Source organism: Maylandia zebra, linkage group LG7 (genome assembly GCF_041146795.1).
Source record: "Maylandia zebra isolate NMK-2024a linkage group LG7, Mzebra_GT3a, whole genome shotgun sequence".
Taxonomy (NCBI): Eukaryota; Metazoa; Chordata; class Actinopteri; order Cichliformes; family Cichlidae; genus Maylandia; species Maylandia zebra.
Genome location: NC_135173.1, coordinates 21775969 through 21802106, shown reverse-complemented (window position 1 = coordinate 21802106; position 26138 = coordinate 21775969). Strand labels below are relative to the sequence as shown.

General features: G+C 37.7%; 1 protein-coding gene across 1 annotated transcript in view; it reads left to right on the top strand.

Annotated features, from left to right (window-relative positions):
• LOC143419659 (uncharacterized) overlaps positions 1-25483 on the top strand; it is a 29086-nt gene extending 3603 nt beyond the window's left edge. Inside the window, exons 3-4 of the mRNA XM_076887051.1 lie at positions 17104-17188; positions 24381-25483. Of these exons, the coding sequence (XP_076743166.1) occupies positions 17104-17188; positions 24381-24506 (211 nt within the window). The 3' untranslated portion in view covers positions 24507-25483. The remainder of the gene's footprint in view (positions 1-17103; positions 17189-24380) is intronic.
• The last annotated feature ends 655 nt before the right edge of the window (positions 25484-26138 follow it).

Here is a 26138-nt window from a genome sequence, read left to right as displayed (position 1 = left end):
CATTGTGAAAGTAAGATTAAAATGGTTAAGACAAATAAAGAAGTAGGCGTTTATTGATTTATTTATTTACGTATTTATATGTCCTTGCAAGCCTGAATTCCACAGCGGAAGAAAAAGCCTTTATGTTTGTATGCATGTACACATATATGTATGCATTTATTTTTCTTTGCCAGCAGAAAAAAAATCACAATTGCTCCTGGCATCAACTTCACTGACAATCATTAAAAAAGAGTAACGGCTCAGAGGGCAGGATGACCTATACATGGTCTGTTGGTTCTAAGGCTAGGTCACATGGCAAAGGTTTATGCCATAGTCTGCACAACTGGTGCCTCAGTAAGAGATGGACAAGGCAAGTCAGGCCCATGGTCGATGCAGAAAGCCTTTTTTTTTAAATTAAAGATCACTTATTATATCACTTATATAGAGTATTTAGCAAGATCTTATTTACAAATGAAACTAATGAAATCAACATACAGTAGGTATAATTAATAAAACTTTGTATAGATTAAATGAATTTGGTACCTTGTAACTAAAAGACAGAATGTTCAGAAACATGTGTTAAACCTTATTAACCACACTTATTTTGTTGTGTCAGAAAAGCAAACCATCATGCACTTCACCTGCAGTAGATGCAGCTGTAGGGATTTACGAGTTCTGAAGCCGACTAGACTTCTAGGACTATTGGAAATGGAAAGTGGGAGTGACACAATCTCTGTTGAATGTAAATCCAAAAAACAACAAAAAAAAGTGGAAAGTATCTAACAAAAGCCTGAACTGTGTGTGCTTACTTGATGAGACGCTTATGCAGTTACAACTCCAACACAATCAATCTGGTAAATGATGTCTGAAGCTCAAGGACTACATTCAGTTCTGAGCTCGAAAATGTATCTGGATAATTTCTAAACACATAATTAAGTTCCTCCATACTTGGATGCTTGAGGGAACAGTTGCTGAAACTTAATTTCAATGAAACAGGCCTTAAAAAACTCTACTTTTGAGACTAATGTGCTGTAAAATAAATGCCCAAACTCATATCTTATTAACTTTCCTTTTCTCAGGGAACAATGTCACCATGTTGAAGCGAAATGCATGCTGTCCTATTTTTAGGTATCCATCTCCCGTTAGCTGATGTCAAAGGCAAGAGAAATACAAAGAAGCCCCACAGTACAGTCTGTAAATGGCATAGTAACTAATTACGTGTTGTATGACACCACACAGAAAATGTCTGTGCAAATGAATTTTTAGTGCAATGGTTTGCCCACTAATTTAATTCTTTCTTAGATCATCATTGAACATTTAGAATGCAAGAACGTCATCTGCCACAATGAATATGCATGACTACATGAATGTTTGATAAATGATGATAGGGCAGGCAACACTACTAAAATTACATTTCTCGAATAGCTTTTATGTGCCAATTACACCACAGCAAAAATGAGCGACCCTTTGATGTAATCTAAAGCAAAGAGCATTAATGACATGATTTGCATGAGGTGTTTAAGAGCAAAGTTACCTGAGGGGCTTCTGTTCTGATTAACTAAGTCTAGTGTCACACTACGCACCACCCAGATTTACAGTCACTGGGTGATACAGATGATTCAAGACAAATCCTCACTTAACACAGAGAATTCTAAATATGGTTAATGTACTAAAGAAAAGTGGGTTGTTTGCAGAATGAGGAAAAGTGGCAATAACTGCACACCTGACTTGACTGCTTAACTTTTATATAGTTTTTTCTTTCCGCATTGAAATTAGTGTACATAAAAATTTTAATTAAATTCACAGAGCACCTACTGTAAAATACATAAACATACATACATAAACTGTATAACTAAACAAATAACACATATAACAGTTTGAATGTACAATCTTTCTAAGCATTGTAGGAAAACCACAAATATAAGCCTCAGATGTTGCAGAGTAACAAAACTGACATAATTATGTATCACTCGGTCAAAATGTATAGAATCAGTGTATAGCAACCACAATTCGGTACGCTCAAAAAGATGATTCTTCAAACTCAACAAACATGAAGCAACAACTTTGAGAAATACATTTGAGATGTATAAAATCAAAGGTTTACTGTAATAATCATTTAGAAAATGTGCTCAGTATAAACTGAAAATATATCAGTTAAATAAATGTCTTTAGACTTGATTCCATTAAACTTAACATTTCACATTGTACCAATGTAACAAAATTGCATGTCAAGTTGTAATTAAATTAGTTAAAGTCAGCCTTTTATTCATTTATTTTATTTTTTGAGTGTACAAATTAACCAGATAATATGAGTCACTGGCAATGTAATATTCTTATAAAAGCATTTCATGCTAAGATATTTGTGCTTAGCAAAAAATGCCAATACACTGAATAACATAACTTTAACATCCTATCATGTGAGGCAGATGCATATAGGATACCACATACCCGGAAAAAAAAACCTGATGTTGCGACACATGATGGGCATGTTCTAATTCATTTTCTAAATCTCCAGGTTATGTCACTCGTCACTTGGGGGAATGGGAATGGCTCTTCTGACTCCTCTACTGCGGTTTCATTCTCATTAAGCTTGAGGGCAGTGAATTTCCTTTCAGCTCAAAGTAATAAAGCGATTCTCAGTCAGGTCCAACTTTGGAGTAATTTAAATGGTCTTTCTTGAAGTTTGATAGACATTTCTCACAATGCAAACCCCGCAGCATACCAAGCAGAATGGGAAACTCATCTCTGTTAAACATCAGTAGAAAAGTTTTCATGTTATCTTTGCTGTTATGTACTTTCATGACCTCTGAGTGTCTGTATCACTTGTGTGATTGAACTAACTCAGCTTGAAAGCCACTTCACTACACACATGTGCTTTCTCATTCTCCACATATATGTCTAGCTGTTGGCCCTGTGGGCTTTTATTTGAATGGATATTCAACTTTGTAAGTGGTGCCATCGCCCAGAAAACTGGGAAGACTGAATTATGCTGCTGACCTTCCACACAGAGCTTCTGGTCTTGTCTGCATGAACTCTGAAAGAAGAGGCCAAGGCTCTAATCAAGTACAAGCACTTTATATTGATTTCCTTAAAGTTCTTTTATTCTTTTATTGCAGACGAGTCCCAGCAAAAGGCTTTGCTTGGCATCTTGTCATTTGGGTTTATTGGTCTTCCAGAACAGTCACAGCCAAAGGGTGTGTGGTGATTGCTCTAGTTAGATTTCATCACAGAAAGTTCTGCACAGTCTTGTAAAATGAGAATGTGTCAGACTTTGTCAGCAGGGCTGGGAGCGACTAATGAGAAAAGACAATAAAATGGCCTTGCTACATTATTTTTAGTTTTGTCACGCTGTGCTACTACATGACAATCATCTGAGCGGAAAAAAATCCACTGACTTCCTGAAAGAGACTAAATCAAATCTATAATCAAGATCAATTATTCTGAGCCATGTGGAGTAGCTTATACATTTAGCAGACTGAAAACCATAAAAGCTCTTCTGTGATCTCCTGTACACAGGAGATATTCCCACGATATAATTTGATTCAATCAAGCTTGTCTTGATTTTGCTCTGTGGAAATGGTTAAGGAATGTTCAAGATTTTAGCATTCACTGCTAATGAAATGTAAATTTCATTTGTTTAGCGCTGTTGACAAAACATTTTAAGTGTCTTATGTTCTAATGAGTAATGCACGGTTGGTTGATTTTAGTCATTATTACTTGATTTAATGAAGATGCAGACATCAGCTGTCAGCTGGAGTGCTACAGATCTGCTACCAGAGTAACTGCAAATTATCCTGAGTCATTCGGAGCCGAGACGTATTATTTACTAAGCCCAATCCACTTAGAGTTTTATCTGAAAATATATGTGAAATTTTCTTCCGTGGATGTTGTTACTGCCTTGATAACATAGGCCTTTATTATAACTGTTATTATAGTATATTATTTAGTAGGCTTAAAAACAGTCACTGTATGTGTTCCAGGTTGGTAGGGTATTGGAAAACTGAGAACCAAAATTCTCTTGCTAAATCAGTCATGTGGCAGTGAAGCAATCAATATAATTTGAGTCTCTCAACAGCCAAGGTTATCAGGCTGTGTTGTGTTCTGCCGGTGGTAAAAACACAGACAAACCAGGCTGAATTTTAAACAATTTCAAGCCAAAGGGAAATTTGATTTATCATCACAAACTATTTTAGCCAATATTTATTACCATCACCATAATACAGTTTTCAAAAAGGCATGGTTATTACTGCACGGAACAGTGTGTTGCCTTGCCACATGTATTAGTACTCTTCTTAATTTCACATGCAAAGAAAGAGTGTAATTTCTGACGGCATGTTTAATGCTTGACTTTCAAATCCCCAAACAGTTCAGTTAATCTGGTTTTGGGTGTATGCACTAATGGTAGGTTCAGACTGCACATTATCATCCTGGTCGCATCCTAGTCTGTGCAATGTACAAAGAAACAAAATATGGTCATTGTACACAACCGTACGTCAACCTAACTGACAATGTTAGATTTTATCAACAAGGTTTAGAACACAAAAACCTCTGAAAATGTTTTTTTCTTTAGCCTTTAGGTAAAAATCTAATATTTTCAGTTAGGTTGACTTGACAGGTTGTCTTATATCAGCTTTGGAAGGTGTACAACTATTATTTGATAGACGAACTGATAAATAAATATATTACAGTGTTTTCTCTTTTGTAACATCCCAAGTGCTTAAGCTTCCTCTACTTTAAATGCACAACCAATGCTCGTTCTAGGCTTGGAGTGTGTAGAAGGGCATGCCTCAAGTTGAAATCAATTCTGGCCAAAGACCAAACACTCTAGGAGCACAAGCATTTCAAGCAAACTGAACCAGTCAGCCAGTATTTACCAACTGGTTCAGCTTGTATAAGCAAGCAAATAAGGCATCAGGGTTAACTAGTGTTCATCGGCCAATAATCAAATTTTCTGTCCTCCAGAGTTATTATAATTTACACATCCAGTCTGCACACACAGGGAACAACTATTTGATACACAGCACATCCATGGTTCACTAAGGTGGCCATCATGTCCATCCGTCCATTTTCTTTGGCTTTTCCAAAGCAATCCCAGCTCTATACCCTTGACAAGTCGCCAGTTTCTCGCAGGCCTGGCTATCATATCCTCTGCAGCCAAAACATTCTGACCACTCACAGTTGACATAAGGCTGATTGTCTCATAACAATGGTGCATGTTGAGTTCTCTCAATTCTCATAATTAATGTTTATAACAGAAAAGCCCTGGTGTAAAGTCCTGAGAGACTATGACAAGGAACAATTGTTATAGGAGAATGACATGCTTTAGCTGCTTGGTGCCGTTTGGGTGTAAAGGAAAGGCCCAACAGTATATTAGGTACAGATGTCTGTAATGTTTTGGCTCATTGATGTAGACTGCAATGAAACAGTTCTTCTATAATAAACTGTAGTGGGGGAAAAAACAAAAATCCCTTGCTTAGCTTTTAACCAAGTTAGAGCTGTAAAAATCCAATATAGAAAGAGGTTGTGATTAGCACCACTAATGAGATTAGACACTTAAAGCATAAAAACTAAAATAGGGGCTACATTATCTTATGAATCATGAATGATAATCGTCTTATATCTGGCAGCATATCCCAAACCTTTTACAAAGGACTAGTGTGACATTAACATTGATGCCAGAAGCATTACATGACCCTTATATTAGTGCAAAGTGTAGTATTTAGTATTTACCTACAGCCACAATGTCAGCAGCTCCTACTTCACCCAAACAACACAAAGGATATTATGCATTATCATGATCACATTATCACAACAGTTTTACAGAAAACAGCAGCTATATAATCATGTGCAGTGCTCTGTATGTTTCATTTCCAGTGAAACTATGATTATCTCAGCCTGGGTCTGTGCCACTTCTTGGATGCCAGTGTGAGTCCTGCCATTCTGGCCTGACGGACAGTCATGCAATCATCAAAGGTGGACCTCTCACACATCTTTGTATGGTTATCAGGTTTTTCAGGTCAGAGGAGGGAGGATATTGGCTCCTGGTGACTCTGCAGGATGCCTTTACCCCATTAACATTAGCCGTCTAATCCCCTGGTTGGCTGCAGCTGGAAGGATCTGACAGAGGAGTTCTGTCTCTGTCTCCCCGTGTCTGAAAACTGCCCTTTGCTGAAGGTGACAGCAAAATTCATTCCCCTAGACTTTTTAATCTCAGAGGCCCTGTCAGGGAAGCAGTTTAATTATGACTGATACGGCTGCATGTGTCTGCGTAAGTTTGTGTGTCTAGAGAATATCAGTGTCACTGTGTCTGCGCTGCTGCCAGTGTGTGGGGGGTAGGCAACGGGGGGTATCCAGCTTTTCAATTAAGAAGCAAGTCTGGACATGGACTGAGCTATGCTCGCCATTACACTTGCCTATTCAGAGATAAAAAGTGCTATATTATATATGGCTAGGCCATATGAGGGTCATTAACTACCACATACTTAGTGCTGTCAACCAACTTTCTGCTGATATTTTTGATATTTGCATACACTGGTATGTATGTATTTGCATTGACTGATTTAAGTGCTTCATTTGTCGTTTTTCCCTGAATTTTTTTCTTTCTTTAGCCTTCATGCAAAAATTACAAAAAGACAGAAAACAAAAGATGGCAGTACAACTTGACTTATGAAGATACTTGAAGGTAATAATTTATTAAAGCAGACTGCATGTTATGAGCAAGACATCATTGTAAACTTCAAGCTGCAAACAGCATATTTCCTTATGCCGTGTATCTAAAACAGATGCTACACACAAAAAACCTTTCAGCACATAAATGAATTTAGATGTTGTTTTGACAGCTTAACTGCAAAGCGAGTTGCAGGCTTGTGACCTACACACTCTCACTGCACAGTGTGGAAAAAGCAAGTTAGTTAGTTGGGGTTGCAAAAGGCGAGTCAGAGACTTAAGCTGCAGACAACTTAAAGTTTAGGCAGCTTCATGGTGGAAAGCATATTTCCTGAGTAACATGCTGAGTCGTTTTCCAACAGCACAGAAGTATTATCAGTATCCAAGTACAAAAATCTGCTTATCTAATGTTAGTAATCAACAATGGATTAACTTCATGCTTTCATGCAAGGGAGTTGGATTTAACTACTTGTTTGGCTAAAACCAGCTTTATATTGCTTTCAAGTGGGTTTTGTGAAAACGATTTAGAATTTATACTGACATTTTTTTAAAAATACAAATAATCCAGCCACATCAGATTTATCCGTTTCAGCCTGTTGCCAGGTTGTGGCAGCAAACTTTCTCATCATCTTTTTCATGGTGTATGTCTTGCAGAGAGTGCGAGAGCTACACAGACTGTGACACTGCTGCCAACATTCATCATCCTCATGTTCCTAAGAGCACTATACACTTGATACTACAGTATATGAGATAGGTGATGGTAGAGCTGGGCGATAGAACGATAACGATATGTATCGCGATATAACTTTTACTCGATAGAGAAATTAAGCTATCGCGATAGACCTCGCCGCTCTTGTCCTCTTAAAAAAAAAAAAAAAAAAAAAAAGGTCAGCCAATCCAAATAAAGTAGCGCAGAGCCGAACCAATCACAGCCGCAGCGTCACGTCGCGTGACTTGTTACGTACAGCACAAGTGCCAAGCCGCACGTGTGTTTGTTTGGGAAGCAGCCAGCGCATAATGGAGGAAATGAGTGTGCCGACTAGAAAAATCAACCGAGCGTGACCGAAGAGAAAACAGATGATGGTTCCAACGCCGGAGAGATTGTCGAACGGAAGAGCCAAAGAAGTTCCGTAGTGTGAAGGTATTTCGGCTATTTCAAGTCTGACAAAAAACAGAGTAGCGTGCACTGTAAATTGTGCCGAAAGCAAGTCTGGAAATACAATAAACTGGTGCATGCGTCACACTGTGCGCCACGTTATTGTTTTGGTGAAATGAATTTCTACAATACTGTTAATTCTACTCTCTGCAGTGTTTAAATGCTTACATATACACACAGTTACTGTCCCTCCACACATACGACTCTGTTCTGCTTCTATGCCCCAGCTTTGTTTACTTTTTCCCACCGAGGCTTCTAGACTTCTGATTGGCCAACATTTCTGCACGGTTAGGAATCTAGCACCACCTGCTGCTTTGGCATGTTCATAGCAGCGTTTTCCTTCATTTCAAAATCTCCGTTTTCAAAAATACCGTGTACGTGTGGACGTAGCCTCAGTCTCTGACTGGAAGCGCTAATTCGTCATTCGGCTTTTGTCAGACTAAAGTAACTGTTAAAACTGTTTGAAAAGCTAAGCTATACAACAAGGAGAGATTGAGAATTTCCTTTTAGTTCTCAGTTTATTTGATATTGACAAAAGTTAGTCAGTTTTGTCTGTTCTTCTGTAAAACAAACTAAGATTTATTTTTAGAATTAATATTTTGTTTCTAAGTGGAATTGACAATTTAGTCTGTTTTGTTTGTTCTATTTTGAAACTTAAATGCTTTAGCGGCTGCCTTTTGTGTAGTTTGCAATATTTGCCTTTATTTATCTGAAAAAGTCTCATGTTCCTTAAGTACATCTACCCTGTTGAACTTATTATGGGAAATAAATATTTAAATAAAAACAAGCTGCTGATTATTTCACATTTTACTTGTGAGCAACGGCACATTTAAATCTTACAAATATAGTTATTTGGCTTATATCGTGATAGATATCGTTATCGCCTGAAATGAAAAAAACATGTCGTGATATGAAAAAATCTCATATCGCCCAGCTCTAGGTGATGGCTAGTGTTCATCTTTGCTGCTTTATGCAGAATGTCTCCTTTTACCCTTTCTGGACTCTGAAGGTTCATTGCAGGTATAAAGATAAATAAAAATATAAAGATATTTTGTGTAAAAGTGGAAACACGCATCAAATGTGCATTAGTTTGGTGAAGAGCAACAGTACCGCTGAGGACCGGGTCACAAGAGGTTAATGTGAAAACTACCATTAAGCAACAGCTGCGTCTTGTCTGAGGAAATATGGCCAAGGTTCTTTAGGATTAGCCAAAGTGGATTTAATTGGAGAGCAAACAATAAGGGAATGCGCAATTAAAACTGCTTCATTAGACAAATGCCTCTCTACATAAACATATTATTAGCCAGGGAAATGGCAGGCTTTTTTTCATAAGTTGACTTTATTAGCAGTTCCATTGGTCAGGGCCTCTTGAGGTCAGAAGGCTTTATGAATGTGAACAGCTTTTCTGGTGATACTGCTGCCTTTTCATTCCTAAATTGACTTTCTTGGTACTTGGTGAGGTCAGGTTGCGGTAATAAGTGGGGAAGAGGTTGATCCCCCGTTGCTAATTACACGCCACATGGCATTGTTATTCTTTGCTAATTGCATGCTGTGAGTTGCTGAAGGCGCCTTGCCTTGGAGATTTTTGATCTATGTATTAAGCCTGTGAATTTGGCATTGGCGCTGGCGGCTCTGTAGCAGTCAGTAAAACTGGCCCCACCATAAACATTCAGTAAGTCCTCTGACAGAAGTGAGGGTTATTGCTTCGCTTATATGAATCACTAAAGCTAAGTAGTTTCTGGTTAAATAAAGAACACGAAGAGTCTGGTACAAGGAGGAAATATGCAGCACACATAGACTCGGTCCAGAACATTTGCATATAATGTGGGCATACACGCTCCATGGAATAATGCATATGCTCGTCAGTTGCTATTTCTGTGTATATGAATTTGTTTTGCAGAATTTGCATAAGTCTTGAAAAGAATAACATGAGACTTTCAGCTATTAGCTATTTTGAATTTCAGTTGTGGGCTGTGGATACTGGATTCACCGACATCCACAACAATCTACCGAGCTTTAAATCAGCAAATGAGAATATTCCTGTTTGTCTGATTTGTTTCAAATGCCTGAGATTTTTTTTAGCTATATTTGCTTCATCATATGGGTCTTATTTTCTCCTACTATTTATCACTTCTCAGGCCAGACAAGCCGCTAGGAAGTAGTGAGTGTTTCGGAAGGGTGAGATTATGCAAATGACTTGTTTTTCCCTACTCGAACTCTGAACAAATAGTGATTTAATCAAGAATAAAAACTCACAAATGACACTCCATGAGAAGTGCATCAGTGTCAGCAAAACTGTGACAGACATGCTTTTGAAAAGCAAATCCATGAAAGTAGCTTTGATAGCTACAATTTGGCCTGACAAAAACCGCACATTTTACAGCATGCTATCATCTAAGAGGCTTGACGTTTTAGAAGGGCAAGAATTTCTCCCGTGTCAACAACTTCCTCACCCTACAACTGTTAGACAGAAACCACACTTTTACATTTTCCACAGAATATGCTTCTTACTTGTCTAGACAGTGCATCAGTTAGCATTATGATGTGAAAGAACAGGGCTTTATGGGCATTGATCCTTGCGAGGAAGCAAATTAACACATTTATTTTGTCTTTGTTCTGCACATTGCATGCGCATACACACGTGCACACATATTTAATAAGGCAGGAATGTGCAAATGTGAACACAATATATTCATGAGAACACATAAAACAAGTCATCTGGAACAACTGGAAGAGGAAGTGTCAAGTGTAATGCTGTCACTACCTGTGAAACATTGATGCCATGCCAATGGCAATCAAGTTCCTTTTAGCTTGGACATTCTGCTATAAGGGTAAAAAATTCAGCAAGACTGAGCACTTAAAGCATTGACTGTATACAATGATGAATATAGCGAGTGATGACAAGCTCATGGGTTTATGTTGGAGATGAACTGAAGCCTAGAGAATGGTATTAGAATGTTTTCTGGTTGGAGGGAGAATGTCCCATTTATGGGAAGCAACGTAGGTCAAGCAAGTGACATTTGAAATATGGTAGCAGCTCATAGCTGTGATGTCTTATGAATAAGGTGCCTTGTAGACATATAACTTAAGATTCCAATTTCTTATGAAGTGTATTTCCTTCAAAGTCATTAAAAAAACATTAGCTAAAAAGAAAAAATAAATAAATATCAGAATCTCTTGAGGGAGTGTCAGTGCAATTAACCAAAGAACAAGCCATAATTACAGCAAACCAAAAATGGATTAAAACTTGCTGACAAATGGCTAATTTTGTCTGAGGAAACTATATTACCTTCTCCCCTAACACATAACAAAATAACTGAATCAAAGCAATGTGAGTGCAGCTTAAGTTCACCACAGAATGACCCCTCAGGCCTGCCTCATCCATGTCACTCCAGCACAGGTAGGAAAAACCCTCAAACTACCTTTTTAAAGGACTAATATCTACATAATTATGAATATTATTTTTTGAAATGACCACCAGCACACTCATCAGAATGAGTGGACTTTGCTGATAACCTTCTAATGACTTATGATAAAACAAAAATATTGTCTTAGTATTTAGTAGAGAATATAATACTGTTTGGCATGTACTTCTGCAGTTCTTGGAGTATTTATTGTTGCCACTTAGTTTAAAGTCCCACTATAGTCTGACTTGGTTCACCAGGTTGAAGAGTTGGCTGAAGCTAGTATAATGAAGGAAACTGTTTAGGAAATTGGGATGAAAGTTGTTAATAGACAGTTAAGTTGGACCTTAGTCACATGGGCATAAAGATCTGTTGATGATTGGCTCTGTGGGAAAAATGTGTTTCCCAAGTAGTCCTGCATAGTCGCCAGTGCTTCCTGGCAGTTGCTAGCATGAAAATGGTTGCTAAGAGGTTGCTGTACCAAAAATCTCCCTATCATTGCTGTGGTTGCTAACAAGTTCCCACGGTCACAAGTGGCTAGCATGAAATATGTCCCAAATGCCATTCCAAGCAGTGATGGAAAGCATGACAAAGCATTAATGGAGAACATTTGCCCTGAAAGCAAAAGTCCCACTAGTAAGTCACAATTTTAGTCTGAAGTTGAATGTTCTCTGTTTTCAGTTTGTGTCGCACTTTTTCAAGCTTCACAACAGCTCAGAGAGACAGTTGGCATGTTCCACACAAACTACTAGATTCCCAAAACTATAATGAAGAAAGTTTAGGGCTGAACCTTTGTGACGAGTTTAAGCAGCGATCAGCTGCAAACACCCAAAACCAATCACCAATCTGTCAGGGGAATACACATTTTCTAACAAGGACCTCAAAAAGAGACATTGTTTTCCATGTCTCTCGCTCCCTGTAAAAAGAGCAAAAGTGGTGAAGCAATGACACCAACAGCTAACATAGCAACATAATTCATTCAGCATCTAATTGCTCTGTCTGCCCTCAAAGAGCTGTGTACATCCCACTTGAATCCGGTTGTGGGTTTCCAGGCCGCGTGACAGATGGGTTGAAATTGTATGTAGTCCTTGGATTTTCTGAATAAACTGTGTCATGTCTGGCAACTCTGGTAATATTAAATAGATACACAAAACTTATGGATGCATGTATCACACCAACTACAGGTTTTTAAGAGATCTCAAAAGAAAGTGCAGGAAGTAACATTAATGCTTTATTCTATTTAAGGTGAGCCCATGATAATGGGGCAAAAGCTGAAAATCATAACTGTCTGTACAAAGTACTGTGTCAGTGGAGTAGTGAAATATATTTTCAATATATTTAAATATTTCAAATGCATATCGATGTTAACCCATCCAGCAGTTCTTCACAATAAATGTTAACCTCATTTGGTGCCAGAGGAGAACTTGATGGATCACCACAGGTTTCATCCTCTGAGGAAAGTTTTCAATGCAGCAACTTCATATGACTCAAAGTGCTGTGTAGTTGGATACACTGCCATCAGTAGAATTACTCTCAAGTGTGGCTTAAGCCAAAACAATTACACTAAATATCAAGCACTAACATTTATATCACTTCTCCAAGCAATAAAGGATACAGCCGAGTAAACCTGTATGCTTCAAACTCTCATTAAAAGTCTTATTCCAGCTCTGCCTATCCCTCCAACTCTGCCAGCCAGCAAGCTGTAGTCTCTAGACACCATCTTCACCTAAATAAATTCCTCTTCACTAAACTCCGTCTGTTTCAACTGCAACTGTCTGCAGAGTATGTTCTCCTTGTGTCTCTGTGCCCTTTAACTGTTGGCTTCACTGACAAAAAGCCGGAGAATCTATCTGTACACGTGTGCATGTGTGTTCGTGCAAAATCTGTTTACATCGATGGCAGCATGTGAATATCTGCACATGCATAGTCAGGCAAACAAGGATTTCTTCTTTCTTTAATACTGAAATAGGTCAGAGATCTATGTGTTTGTGTGTTTGGGGAAGCGTGTGCAAGGCAAACAAGAATTACATTTCAAGCTGCATTTCAGTTCTAACAAGAGTGACATTTTTCTGTTTTCATCATGACATTTTATCACAGACATTTCTCTGACCCGAGGGCCGCTGGAGAGAAAATCCGGAGAATGGCCGAAAGGGAACCAGCAGAATAGGCTACATATTTTGTGAGCCGCAGAAATAAAGTCTATCTAATTAGGATCTCATGTATTGTCTATCAGTCTATTGTCTTTTTCCAGAGGCAGTTTCTGATTCTGCCATTATTAACATTTTTCTTTTCTCCACTTCGTGATCATTTCCATGCCACGGGTCTTCTTGTCATATTTCTGCCATTTTCCGTTTTACCCAACAAGTTTTCAGTTGAAAACTCATCTGTTCAGGGTTTCTGAATGCAAATACTAATGAGGTCATTACCATGCTCTGGTTGTTTATATTTCCCAGCTGTACATAAAGTTACTGAATAAATTATTAGCAAATGTGCACACAGTAATGATAATTGCAGAGAATAGCTGCATTGAGAGGAGATTGATGTGGTTTACGCTGATAAATAGTTATTTGGAAAACACATTTGTTAGGTTAAATGCCTCGTGCTGATAATTGAATGACAATTTTTTTTGAGGAACTTTCATGATGCAGTTAAAGCTATTTGTAGACAGGATGCATATATAAGCGTGCAACAGCAACATGCAAAAGTAATATTTTATGCACTTCAATAAAAGAAAAACAAAGAGGGTAAAGAGTAGGCTCGTTATTGATATAATCCCACAGACTCTTAAAAAAGCCAAAACAAGGCTGAGAACCTTTTGCCCTGAAGGTGCTAGTGTGTACTTAGTTCAACCTTTTTTTGTATGAGCACTCTCCTGCATATGGCTATTAAATTTAGCAAATGAGCGGCGATCTAGAAAACATCTTATTGGAACATTTCATTGATATTAAGTGAAACCCAGTGAAAACATCATATAATAACAAGCTGCAATGTTTCATATGCTTTAATGATGAAATTGCTCTGGAGCTATTTGACGTAACAGTTTGTAAAACCTATTTATATATTCTTAGAAATGATGGAGCAATGTTGGGCCGATGACTTTGAAGGGTAAATGTGAAGGGGATCAGCTATGGTCCAAAACACTTATTTCTACAAAGAAAATAATTTAAATCTACTGCTGTATGTAGATATGTTATATATACTACATTACTCCATAAGATTTTAACTCCCTCAGTTGCTTGGATCATGAACAATTTGCATTCTTGGCTCAGTGATAACTGATTTTAATCTTGAGCTAGAAAAGAGAAGGAAGGAAGGAAAACACCAAGAATGACTTCTAAGAGTATTTTGATACCATTAAAGGCCTTGTGTCTCTGATGGTCATTTCAGCTTTGCCATGTCTTTGTTGTTTCACTGACAATTTTTTTTTTCATTATGGTGATATTATTTTAAAAAAGGGTAAGAACATGTAACATGTAGAGCAATATGGACTGAGCATTATGGAAAAAATCTTAGTATGATAATAAAAATATAACATGATTATTTGCTTAAAGGTTCCTTTTTACTGCTGAGTGAAGCGATAAGATTGTACTGTATGTACTGTACTGTAGAACCTCATACAATTGTATTTAAAATAAAAATAAAAAACCACTGGTATATGTAATAAACTTGTCATGGTTGGCTGTGTGGCAGGCGAGCAAGCAGGAGTGGTGGACCCAAAATGCAGAACTCAGACACGGAAGTGAAACTTAAAGCGCAGCTTTATTGCTGGGAAAAACCTCGTACTAACTAAACTCACCAAAAGACAAACAAAAGTCTGAACAGAGAAACCGAGGACTGAAACCCTGGAAAAGAAACACTAAACTGGAGCAGAAGCCTAAACACTAGAAACAGAACACACAGCTAGTTGAGGGTACGACGCGACAGGGAACACGCGAAAACACAGGGCTTATATACACAACCTTTCACAATAAAACGGGAAACAAGAAACAGACACAGACTTGACACTGAACTGAACTTATACTAAACAAGAGACAACGATGGCACTGCTTCAGATTCAGACGATTTGTGGCGTAACCTCATGAACGTGCTTTGGAGACAGCAGTGTATGCTACTCGTCTTGTCTTTTTAGTCTTGCTCTGTGTCCGTTGGGGTGTCATATTCACTAATGCGTGTTTTCATTTACATTTTCTGATTTGATTTCATCTTTTACCTCCCTCACAATGTTCTGATGTACACAGCTACACTACAACATTTGCATGTGTGCAAATGTTTACATACTGACAGTGTTGCTTCAAAAAGTGATGTGCTTTTCTGTTAATGTCTAATACCTTTTTTTATATTGGAAAATAGACTGTAGTTAATATATAACCAAGGTGTTATACAGAAAATAAAGAAGTTATCTTCTTTGCAAGTATTTTTATGACTCTGTATTATTGCAACTACATTATTATCAATCCAGTACATTTTAGCCACTTACAATATCTTTATAGAACTGTGATCTTATACACTTTTCTGTGCCCCTCTTGACCAAATCTTTCTTGAAAAAGACATTTTTGATGTGAAACACATTTTTTACCTGGAGAAAATCACCTTTCTAAAAACAGATTGCAGCTTCAACCTTGTCAGGCGAATGTTCTTTTTCAGTCAAAATGACTTGATATCATTTATGAGAGATATGTCTGAGATATTGTTGAGATTATAGGTCAACAACTCATTTACAAAAGTTAAAATATGAGAAATCAAATTTTGGCAAAAATCTTTTTTTGGCAGTCAATCGTTTTGGTACGACACCGGCTGTTTGTCCTACACTGTTTCCATCAACCTTGTTGGCTCTAACGCTGTTCCAACCACATGATTGGTTTTGGGTGGCACTCATTGTCATTTGCCTTTTGTGTTGCCCATGAAATCAATGGATGGAATGTGTTCTACCAACTTTATATTGACCATGTCTGATATTCTATAGATGAAAATGTTATTTCACGATAATTATCTGTACTGTTTTATCACCAGTGGCTACTTATAGAGTGGGTTAAATGCTAATAACCAAGAGGATAGTCCTTCGGAGGCATTTAGATGTACCTGTCTACAAAACTAAACAAACAAACAAATAAATAATGATGAAATATTTTACCAAAGCACTATATTTTTAGTTAAACTGTACATGTACAAAGCAACTAAAGATGAGAAGGGGTGCTTTTGACTTTGTATGGGGATTAATGGTGGTAAACTCAGAACATAAAATCTCAAAATTAGTGCCTTCTCTATTTTAGTTTTTTATATTTGAAGTTGCATAGTTTAATAATGTGTTGTTTTTATTATTAAGTCCCCATTTCCCATTGCAGACAGGGGTAATAATTTACTTCCTGTGGATGCTGACTAGTCAAACAAGCTCTGAGAAAACAAAGCAAACTGTCATGGTTCCTTAAAACTGTCTAAACCCCTAATAGGAAACTTGCAATGCCTCTCTTTTCAGTAAGGAAAAGGGTACATTATATCTAAATGGCAAATTTAAGTAGTCAGTGCAGCAAGTATTGCTCCTGATCGATAAATGAAAGTTGTTCCAATCATTTAGGCTTTCCTTATAGTCACTTGTTAGCAGGATTTGGATTTCAAATAGATTAAAGATGTGGTGACATCCATTCTGTCGCACTAAGAAATTACCTGCAGAAAGCTTAAGGAAACCATAACAGAATCAATGAGGGTGGTGCTTTAATTTCATAGGCAAGGATGAACTGAGATAAATGTGATAAAATTAACCAAGTCTCAAGGGCAGCTTTTTCTTTCAGCTGAGTGACATTTGTGTTTCTGCATTATCTGAACTCTGCGTTACGTAACTCGAGTCTCTCACTTTCCCTTTGTATAGAATTAAAAGGGAACCTGTGCTCTTCTGTTTCACAGGTCAATGGCAATAAAAGCACTGTGCCCACCTGACAACCAACTGCTGCGCGAGGACCATGGCGTTCTACACATTCCTACTCACAAGGTACATTGCAAGTATCCGCACATGTTGGAGTGAGTAATCATTCCCTTCAAAACGTTGTAGTCATTTCTCAAATCACGACAGCAATTGTGCAGAGGCTGAATGCAGCGTGACCCAGACTGGCTTATGATTTTCCTGAAGCCGCTCTATGAAATGAGCTCGAGTCTGATAGGGTTGATGAATCCCTTCATTGTCTGTTGATATAGTTGGTCATGGTGTTTAGGGGGCCATTTTTGATATCATAATCAAGCCGCATCAGATCCATGAGTTCGTAGCATTATCTGCGGGCCTGTTCATTTAATGCCGCCATGGGCTTTTAATGAGAGGCACATTATAGAGGAAGACTAGAAGCAATGTGATTTTAATAGGCTCACTATGGTCCACTGGCAAGGGAAAACAGTCACTGCATTAGTTCTTTCAGAGCGCATAATTTAAGTAAGTGAGAGCAGCCAGGATGCTGTCTGCTTGTTGAAGTTCAGTCTTATAGCCGCCCTGTGTCGACGAGACGGCGTGTCGTTGTTTAATGTAGATAAGGTGCTTAGAATATGTTAACCTTTTCCTCATTTGTTTTGTGAGTGTACCCTTTTTGTTCCACCGTGAAATGAGAAGTCTTTGGTGCTACAGGGCAAATCGGAACTCGCATGGGGCTCACGAGGCAGAGACATGTGGCACCTGAACATTAGCCTTCAATCGAAATGAGAAAAGACGAGGGGAGAGGAGTGAGTGTGGGGGAAGAAAGAAGACAAGAGATTGAGGAGGGGTTTGGGTTGGGGCAGCAGTAGTCTGTTCAGGGTTTGGGTAACAGCTATTTCTTGTCTCCCTGGCTCATTCTATCTTTCTTTTCATTCTCCCTCTTTCCGTCTGTGGCCGTTAAAGCTCAGTACCTGAGGCACTGCAATTATTGGTACGGTAAAGATGAAAGGTCACAACTGTTAGCAGAAGAGAAGGAAGTGACAGAATGAGGAGTGAGGACATTCCAACTTTCTAAAGCTTCAAGTGGTGAGGCACAGAGAAAGAAAGGCTGTCAGAAGTCCTGCTTATTGACTATGCAAAGCAACGGTTCTTGACCTTTTTTTTCCTGTTTCTTTCCGAACCTATTAACCATTTAATGCAAAGTGTTTTAAGCAAACTTTTGACCTCTGTTAGAAACCACATTGTCAAAAGTAACAATATCCTTTTGTCAAATACTCCAAATGAGGCCCAAAGCAATCTCAGTGGCCTAAAACTGGTATATATAGTTTAGTAACAGACTATTCAGGAGAACAGTTGTATCAAGCCCAAATGGCCAGCCATGATAATATGACAAATTACTTCTCTGCCTTAAATGTATTTTTTTTTTTTTATCTCAAAGGTGAAAACAATAAAGGATCTGTTTTTTAAGCTTTGGGTATCAGATGTAAAATGTTAAAAGTTTTGAGACTCTACAAAAAGTATTTTAAGTGCAATCCCAGTGAGGCTACACAACAGGCACGGAGAAATAAACACTATTATGCAAGTGCAGTGGGCTGCAAAAACACAAAACCAGGGCCAGAGAAAACTTTCTTAACCTACGTACTGGGTAAGTTCATTTAATTTCAACAAAAAACAGGCCATGTTAGACTACAGCACCCTGCTCTTACAGTTTATCTGTGGGTCCTTTAGAAAACTTTTGGAGTAGATGGAAATTCTGCCTTTAGTCACTAACATGGGTAATGCACACTATCTGACACACCCGTGTTGGTGCTGTTCCTACATCATCATTGCATGTTGGTCAAGCGTCAACAAAACTGACCAATCGTGTTGCTTGGGCATTCGGTTAGCATTGGCCAAAAAAGTTAGCTAATGCTAAAAGAAAAACAATCACAGGCAATTATGCATTAATTAATGTTTGAAATGCTCACCATTTGTTCCAGAACAGGCATATAAACAAAGACCATTGTTTTCCTTTTCTTCTATATTTCAAAGCCACAATATCATAACAACATGACTGATCAGTTACAGTGTTGATGGACCAATTCAATTCAACTTTATTTATATAGCACCAAATCACAATAACAATCGCCTCGAGGCGCTTATTGTATCAGATATCAGATATACAAGGTAATACTATGATGCTGTTGGTATCTTGTCAGCTTACTCGTAACTGTTTATTAATCTTTGCGTCTTTTGTGTGTGTGATTATTGTGACTAATAAATAAATCAACATTATAATAATATTTCTAGATTATATAATTACTACATATGCATGAAATTGAAAATTTTCTTTGACTTTGGTGTTCATTAGCATTTTTCACTGAAATGTCTTGTGATGTCCCCTGTCTATCTGGCTTGAAATTTAACCGTAAATACTCAGCAAATTATTAGTCATTCAACAGAAAACACACACTTATTTATATTCTTTCACCTGCACCTTACCTACCCACTCTGAGAGCTATGCCGTCCCTAGAGACTCCTTAGAGTCTCTGTTGAGAGTTAGGACATGACAGAAGGACAAGTCAAGTGGTCGAGTGAATGCAGAAGTGGGAGGATAAAAAAAAGAGAAAAGAAAAAAAGATGGATTTGGGGTGTAGCTGTCCAGGCAATTGGTTTGTAAGTGGAAGATGAAAGACAGGAACTGCGGGCAAAAAGACCATGAGAGTATATGAGACAGCAAATGAGGAAATTGGAGGGAAAGTAAAATTAAGCAGAGATGTTGAGAAGGGAAGGAAAAGGCAAAAGGGAGCCTGGGAGATCTATTCACAAGGGGAAGAGTATTGTATTTCAAGCCCATATTTTTGTGCCATTCAAATGACTGCAGGTTTATCATGCCCCAGGCTCTTCTATATAAAGCTCAGACAGATGCTGGATTTTCCACATTATGGCTATAGCATCTGATTAATACAATTCCTGTCCATGTTTTTACTGTCATCAGCCAGCATCCAGGCGGACCTGCTTTCAGAGGTCGCTGGCCACCTGCCTCCTGTGCATTGCTATAGGCGTTATAAGGCAATGTCGAAAATGTACACACTGCCACCAAATAAAAAAATCACTAGGCATTGAGTCTGTCATTCAATACTGTATGACAGCATTTTAACACTGTAAACACTTTGCTGGTGTTAAATATATATAGTAATTCCCATGCAGTTTTTCACTACTGCAAACTACAACATTTGAATTAATACATCCAAATTTAAGGTTTGCACATAAACAAAGCATGTTGATGACTTTCATTAATTTGGAACTCAACCTCAACAGTGTGGTTAAGGTCGGTCACAAGTCTTGAGTGATTAATTGGTTAAGTATTCCAGTTTATTCCAAACATGTTTATAGGATTGAGTTCATGGCTTAATTCACTAGTAATGTTTTTCCATACTATACTTAAAAAGCATCATAAAGCCTTTCGCAAGATACTGCAAAGCCTTTTTCTCTACATTTTATTATGTGTTATGGCATAAGGTCTTTAATTGGTTCCATAGGTACTAAGAGCAAACCCTGATGAATGACCCTATATCAAAAATGTATGTGGACAGTAGTTCTTACTTCTCTGACAAAAATATGTAGACAAATATTTTTTATTTTAGTAATTTGGGATTTTATGTAATATCTCTACACAAGGCAGCTACAGACTGTGATATAAACAACAACACATTGATAAATTTAATTTCAAGGTAATAGCTGTTACAGTATATTTGTACATTTTCTTTACACCTGGTGATAGAAGCAGTGTTAACCTCTATTACTGTGCTGCTATCATCTCTCCATGGAAGATTTGAAAGGCTCTTTTATCTTGACTCAAACGGTATAAAAGTAGACTAAAAGTACTCCATAAAAGCCATAATTTCTTCAAATTATAATGGATCTGGCAAATGCTGAAAGCCAGCTATTTTATCAACCATCCCTCACTTCTTCCCATTACAAGTCTGAAGTATCAAGATGTCTGACCAAGGTCAGCTCGCACGACTCATATCAAGGTACCCTTAAATTTCTGCAGAACAACCTTAATTATCACATTTCTATTATCTTCTTTGTATGTTCATATTTCTCACACTAGATGGAGTGTCTCTCGTATGCCATTATAAATTATTGGTCTTTATGGAAGCATACTGTGTAAAACACTAACATGCAACTGGCAGAGACAGCCTTTCCTATAATAGCGTTCAGGTTCCTGCAGAAGCTTGACTGTCAGCTTATACACAAGCCACACATATGAGTTCACATCTGCAAGAGAGTGAGGTACATAGACCGCAGAAGTACATGGAAATGTGTGGATTATATCATCAGAAATATTCTCAGATACATGCAGTACAGATTGGGCTTATAGCATAAATAATGCTACCATATACAATAGGCATTCGTCAAATTAAGATAAGATAAGATAACCTTTATTAGTCCCACACGTGGGAAATTTGTTTTGTCACATTTAAGAATACAATTTCTATAGTAAGTAAGTAAGTAAGTAAAATTTATTTATATAGCGCTTTTCACAGATAAAAATCACAAAGTGCTTTACAACACAGGAAATGGAAATATAAAAACAATATAACAGTAAATAAAAAATGTAAAACTATAAAACTATAAAAACAGCATAAGAAGAAATTAATCAAATGCTTTTCTAAATAAAAATGTCTTCAGCTGTTTCTTAAAAGAATCAATGGAGTCCGTGAAGCAAAGAGACAGTGGGAGAGAATTCCACAACCGTGGTGCCACAGTCTGAAAGGCCCGATCACCACGAGTTTTAAAACGAGTGCGCGGTACCACCAGCAGTCTCTGGTCTAATGACCGAGAAAATGTATGTGGTTTCAGCAGGTCGGATAAATATTGAGGAGCTTGACCATGTAGGGCCCTAAAGGTTAGAACTAAAATTTTAAAATGAAACCTAAAATTTTCATTTTAATTTGAAAAGTAGTAGTATAACTTGGCATGAATAAATTCCAAATGCCATCTACACTGGAAAGTTTTTGGTAATAGAAATTTAGAAAATTAACCACTTTTTAATAATAATGTATAAAAAAGAAATTATGATGATCATTAATTTTTTAATTTTTTTATATAAAAAAAATCAATTTGTATATAATTTATAATTTTTCCCATCTACCTACTGCAAAGTGGGGAATTTACTGATTTCTTTTCACACTCATGATGCTACACTGAATACTTTGCCTTTTTGTGATTAGATTAAATATGTGAGGTTGCTTGGGGGTTTTTTGTTTTTGTTTTTCATTTGAAAACCAGTTGTGTTTAGTAAAGGTAGTTATCTGAGTAGCAGGCTAAACCAAGTTTGTTAAATGTATTTCTTATTCCAGCTGCTCACAGATGTAATTAAAAGCTTGAAGCTTGAGCATTACCATCCTGACACAGATTAGGTCTTGGTAGAGTGTCTGTGTTTCACCCATTGGCCTGACAGTAAGAGAAGGTCAGACAATTAACCTATGTGTCCTGCACCGGCCGGTGTCATGCCATGGGTAAATAAAGCTGTTACACTTTTGGATGTTTCTCTGTCGTCCCCCATTTTTGTGTCTGTTTCTATGCAACAGTGTGTACCATGTGTTGTTGTTGTTGTTACTTTATTTTCCAAAGTGGATTTGAAACAGAGAATGTTTTATAGAAGAATAATTAGGCCTTAAGGTACTGTGGGCTCTCAAGTAATCTTCTCTTAGGTGTTCCAGTGTCTGCTAGTTTAATAACCTGCAAGAAGCAATTTAAAAAAACATACAATAGTCAAAAATTTCTCGTAATTTTTGTATTATTTCCTTATGGGTTTATTCATTTAATTTTCTATTCTTCTCTTACTGATTTGATCCATTCATTTGATATTCTTCAAGTATGATTTCAGTTTTTCTCATGTATTGATTTAGTCATTATATAACTTGCTCAATATGAAAAAAATCTGAAACAAACAAAGGCCTATGGCTAATTTTACCACCTAAGACAACCTTAAAATATGCTATGATATGATCTGATAAAAAAGATCAAACTTTTAAGCAGCTCACTTTCAGATTCAATAGTAAATCAATTCCAAATGGCTGAAGTGCAGATTTAAAGAGAGATACAATGAAATTGTTTGACTGCAGTACCATCACTGTGCTGCTTTTGACCCTTTTCGTGTGGAATTGTTTTTTTGTGCTAGTAAGGGAAAAACACACACACAACTCCTTGTTTGTCCTTTCTGGCTGAGTGATTCCTGCATCAGTCAATCAATACTGAACCATAGCTGAACCAATATTTTTTGTTCCTTCTTTTAATATGACCAACGAGACATTGTCTGCCAATGGATATCTGGGTTGTTTGGCCATGCTGGATGCTTGCTCTGTGTCAGTCAGAATCAACAAATACCCTGTGCTCAAATGCCCTTTTGTCAGCGTTTGCTCTCGTTGTTACTTACAAGTTGGGATGGTTTGTACCAGTCTATTTTGGCCAGGGCAATCGTTGCAAAGGCGCTGGCACATTTTGTCTGATCTTCAACTTTTATTGGTGTAAGTAAACCAGCACAAACACAAGGCAAAGATTAAAAATGTCCACACAGAAACAAGTTCTGAACCTTGTTGCTGTGAAATGACAGTGCTAACCACTGAGCCACTATGCCACCTCCATACTGGTGATAAGTATGTGAATGCTTGACAAAGACTCTGTCACGTTCAGACTGAAAGGGTAAATGTTTTTCAGGCAATCTGAGCCATCTGGTGTGTGGTGGAGACACCAGCTGGAGGGAGGCAGGAAGATGGGTTCAATCAGTCTGTGAGAAAATGGCATAAGTAAGAGAGTAAGGACTGTGAATCAGGTGATGTCTCACGATCAGGGCGAGAAGTCCGGTGAGTCAGTTTCAGTTGTGGAGACCTGCTGAATGCCAAGACTGTAGTCTTCTGTTGCGAAAAGAGTGACGGCACACTCAGAATCCACCTCAACTTGTCAAATTTACATTTTCTTTTGTCTTGTTCAGCATGGTTTTCTCTAATACCAGTCCAGTGCAGCTATTCAACAACTGTTGACTCTTTTAAATGGAAAAAAAGAACCTTCTGCGTAAGTTCAATAAGGAAGATCTGTAATCACTCCTCTGCCTGCTCTTCTGGGTGTTCGGCTGCTTTTCCGTTCCTTACATGTCTAGCACTTTCCCATGCTATCAATCTCAATACCGACATCATTACTCTAGTCCAATGATCCTCTCGCCCGCCTTCTTTGACCTAACCAGCCTCTACTTTGCATGGTTAAAATCTTTGCTCTCTGTCATTCTCCCTTTCAGGCTGTCTTTCTTGCAACCCACCGCCTCCCCATCTCCACATCAGACACCTCAGCGACAGCTCCATTCAAGCCTCAGTCTTCATCTTCACCACCGCCAGCGTCTAGACTCCGGGGGGTCCTCTCCTAAATCCTGTCACCACTGGGATTCCTTTCTGCCATGATGGTTCATCAGAGTCTCATCACCAAATACATTCATTTTTCATCATGTTCAATTCTTCCAAGTGATGTCCCCTTATTGCACTAAAAGTTGAAAGACATTTTACTCTTCAGACACTGGGAGCAAGACCATACCTGATTATGTTAAACTTTCTTCAGCATAACTATCTGTCTTATTTGAGTTACGTAACCTAACATTGGCAATCAGGCAGAGCTGTAACACAAAGATGGTTATAAATCTAGTTTATTTTACAAAGTACCATCCCAAATCCATGGCTCTAAGAATCCTAACATACCATACACATAGCGCGTTCATTATAACAAGTTGTCAAAATGCTGCTGCCATTCAAGAAACTTTTAATAATGCAAATATAATCACTTATAAAGATTACAAATAAGACAGATGGGAGAAAACGGTCAAAGAACCACACAATAAGCTGTCAGGTTCAGGCTTCTCCCCTAAACTAATATAATTACGCTAAACTAATAGGACCACAATCAGAAACAGAACTGCTGGTATCTCCTAACCCTCTGTTTTCAGATCACATCACTCTATTAATACTTACTATTAATGGAGAATAAAATTGTTGAAGCAAACAGGGAAAAAGTAGGACAGGACGTGTTTTTAAGGTGTCTTTTCTCTAATGAAACATGTAGTTGATTGGTTCTATACTTTTTTAATCAAGTTGTCTTACATCCTACATATTTGATATCCAAAGTATTATCACACCTAGCCATATTCGCCCTAAGATGCACTCCCAAGGTCATTTCTGCTATAAAGACAGTTTATCTGGCAAAACAGCTGGTTTTTGGACATATTCACCTTTCATGATATTTAGCTTGGCAATAACAAGGATGAAATGTACTGGCAAGAGCACTTTCTCAGAAAATATGATTTGGAGGAAATTCCACTGGATGTGGGGCATTATGTCATAGTAAATAGATGGGACGCCGTCAAATGTAAGGGTGACTTATCCAATAAGGTACTTGATAAGATTCCTTTATAAAAAGTGACAATTGTCTCTGTGCCTCCAGTCATCAGATATGTCTTTATGACAGCTCATGTCTTGCTTCTCTGCTGTAGTATGACCTTCCACAACACTACTAATAACCTATGTTTCTTATTGATGGTTAACAGCGAAAGTCAAAGACTTTAGATCTTTAAAAAAAAAGTCCCTCATACACTGATGTCAGAGGGCATCTCGTGAAATAGTGAAACATTAATTGATTCGCCTGTATGTGTTTTATACTTCTTAATCTCTTATTTTAAACATAACCTAATCCAGATTAGTATAGGTAAAGTCTATAGCATAAGTTGCCACAGTGACAGGGTCAGTGTGGATTAAATCTGAAGTGTCATTCTACTTGGTAGTACAGGCCTCAGCTAGAGGCTTGCTTAAAGTTAAAACAAATCATGGCTCTAACTGATTTCCACTGATGTGACCAAATTGCTCACTTATTACTTACATCCAGAAAACTGCATGGAGGAATGTAACATAATGAAAACTGCTAATAGCATAATGTAGATTGGAAGTGCAGTTACATGCATGGCAGAATGCAATGCAATCAGAATATGCTGCACTGCTCTTTGAGACGGTTTTAT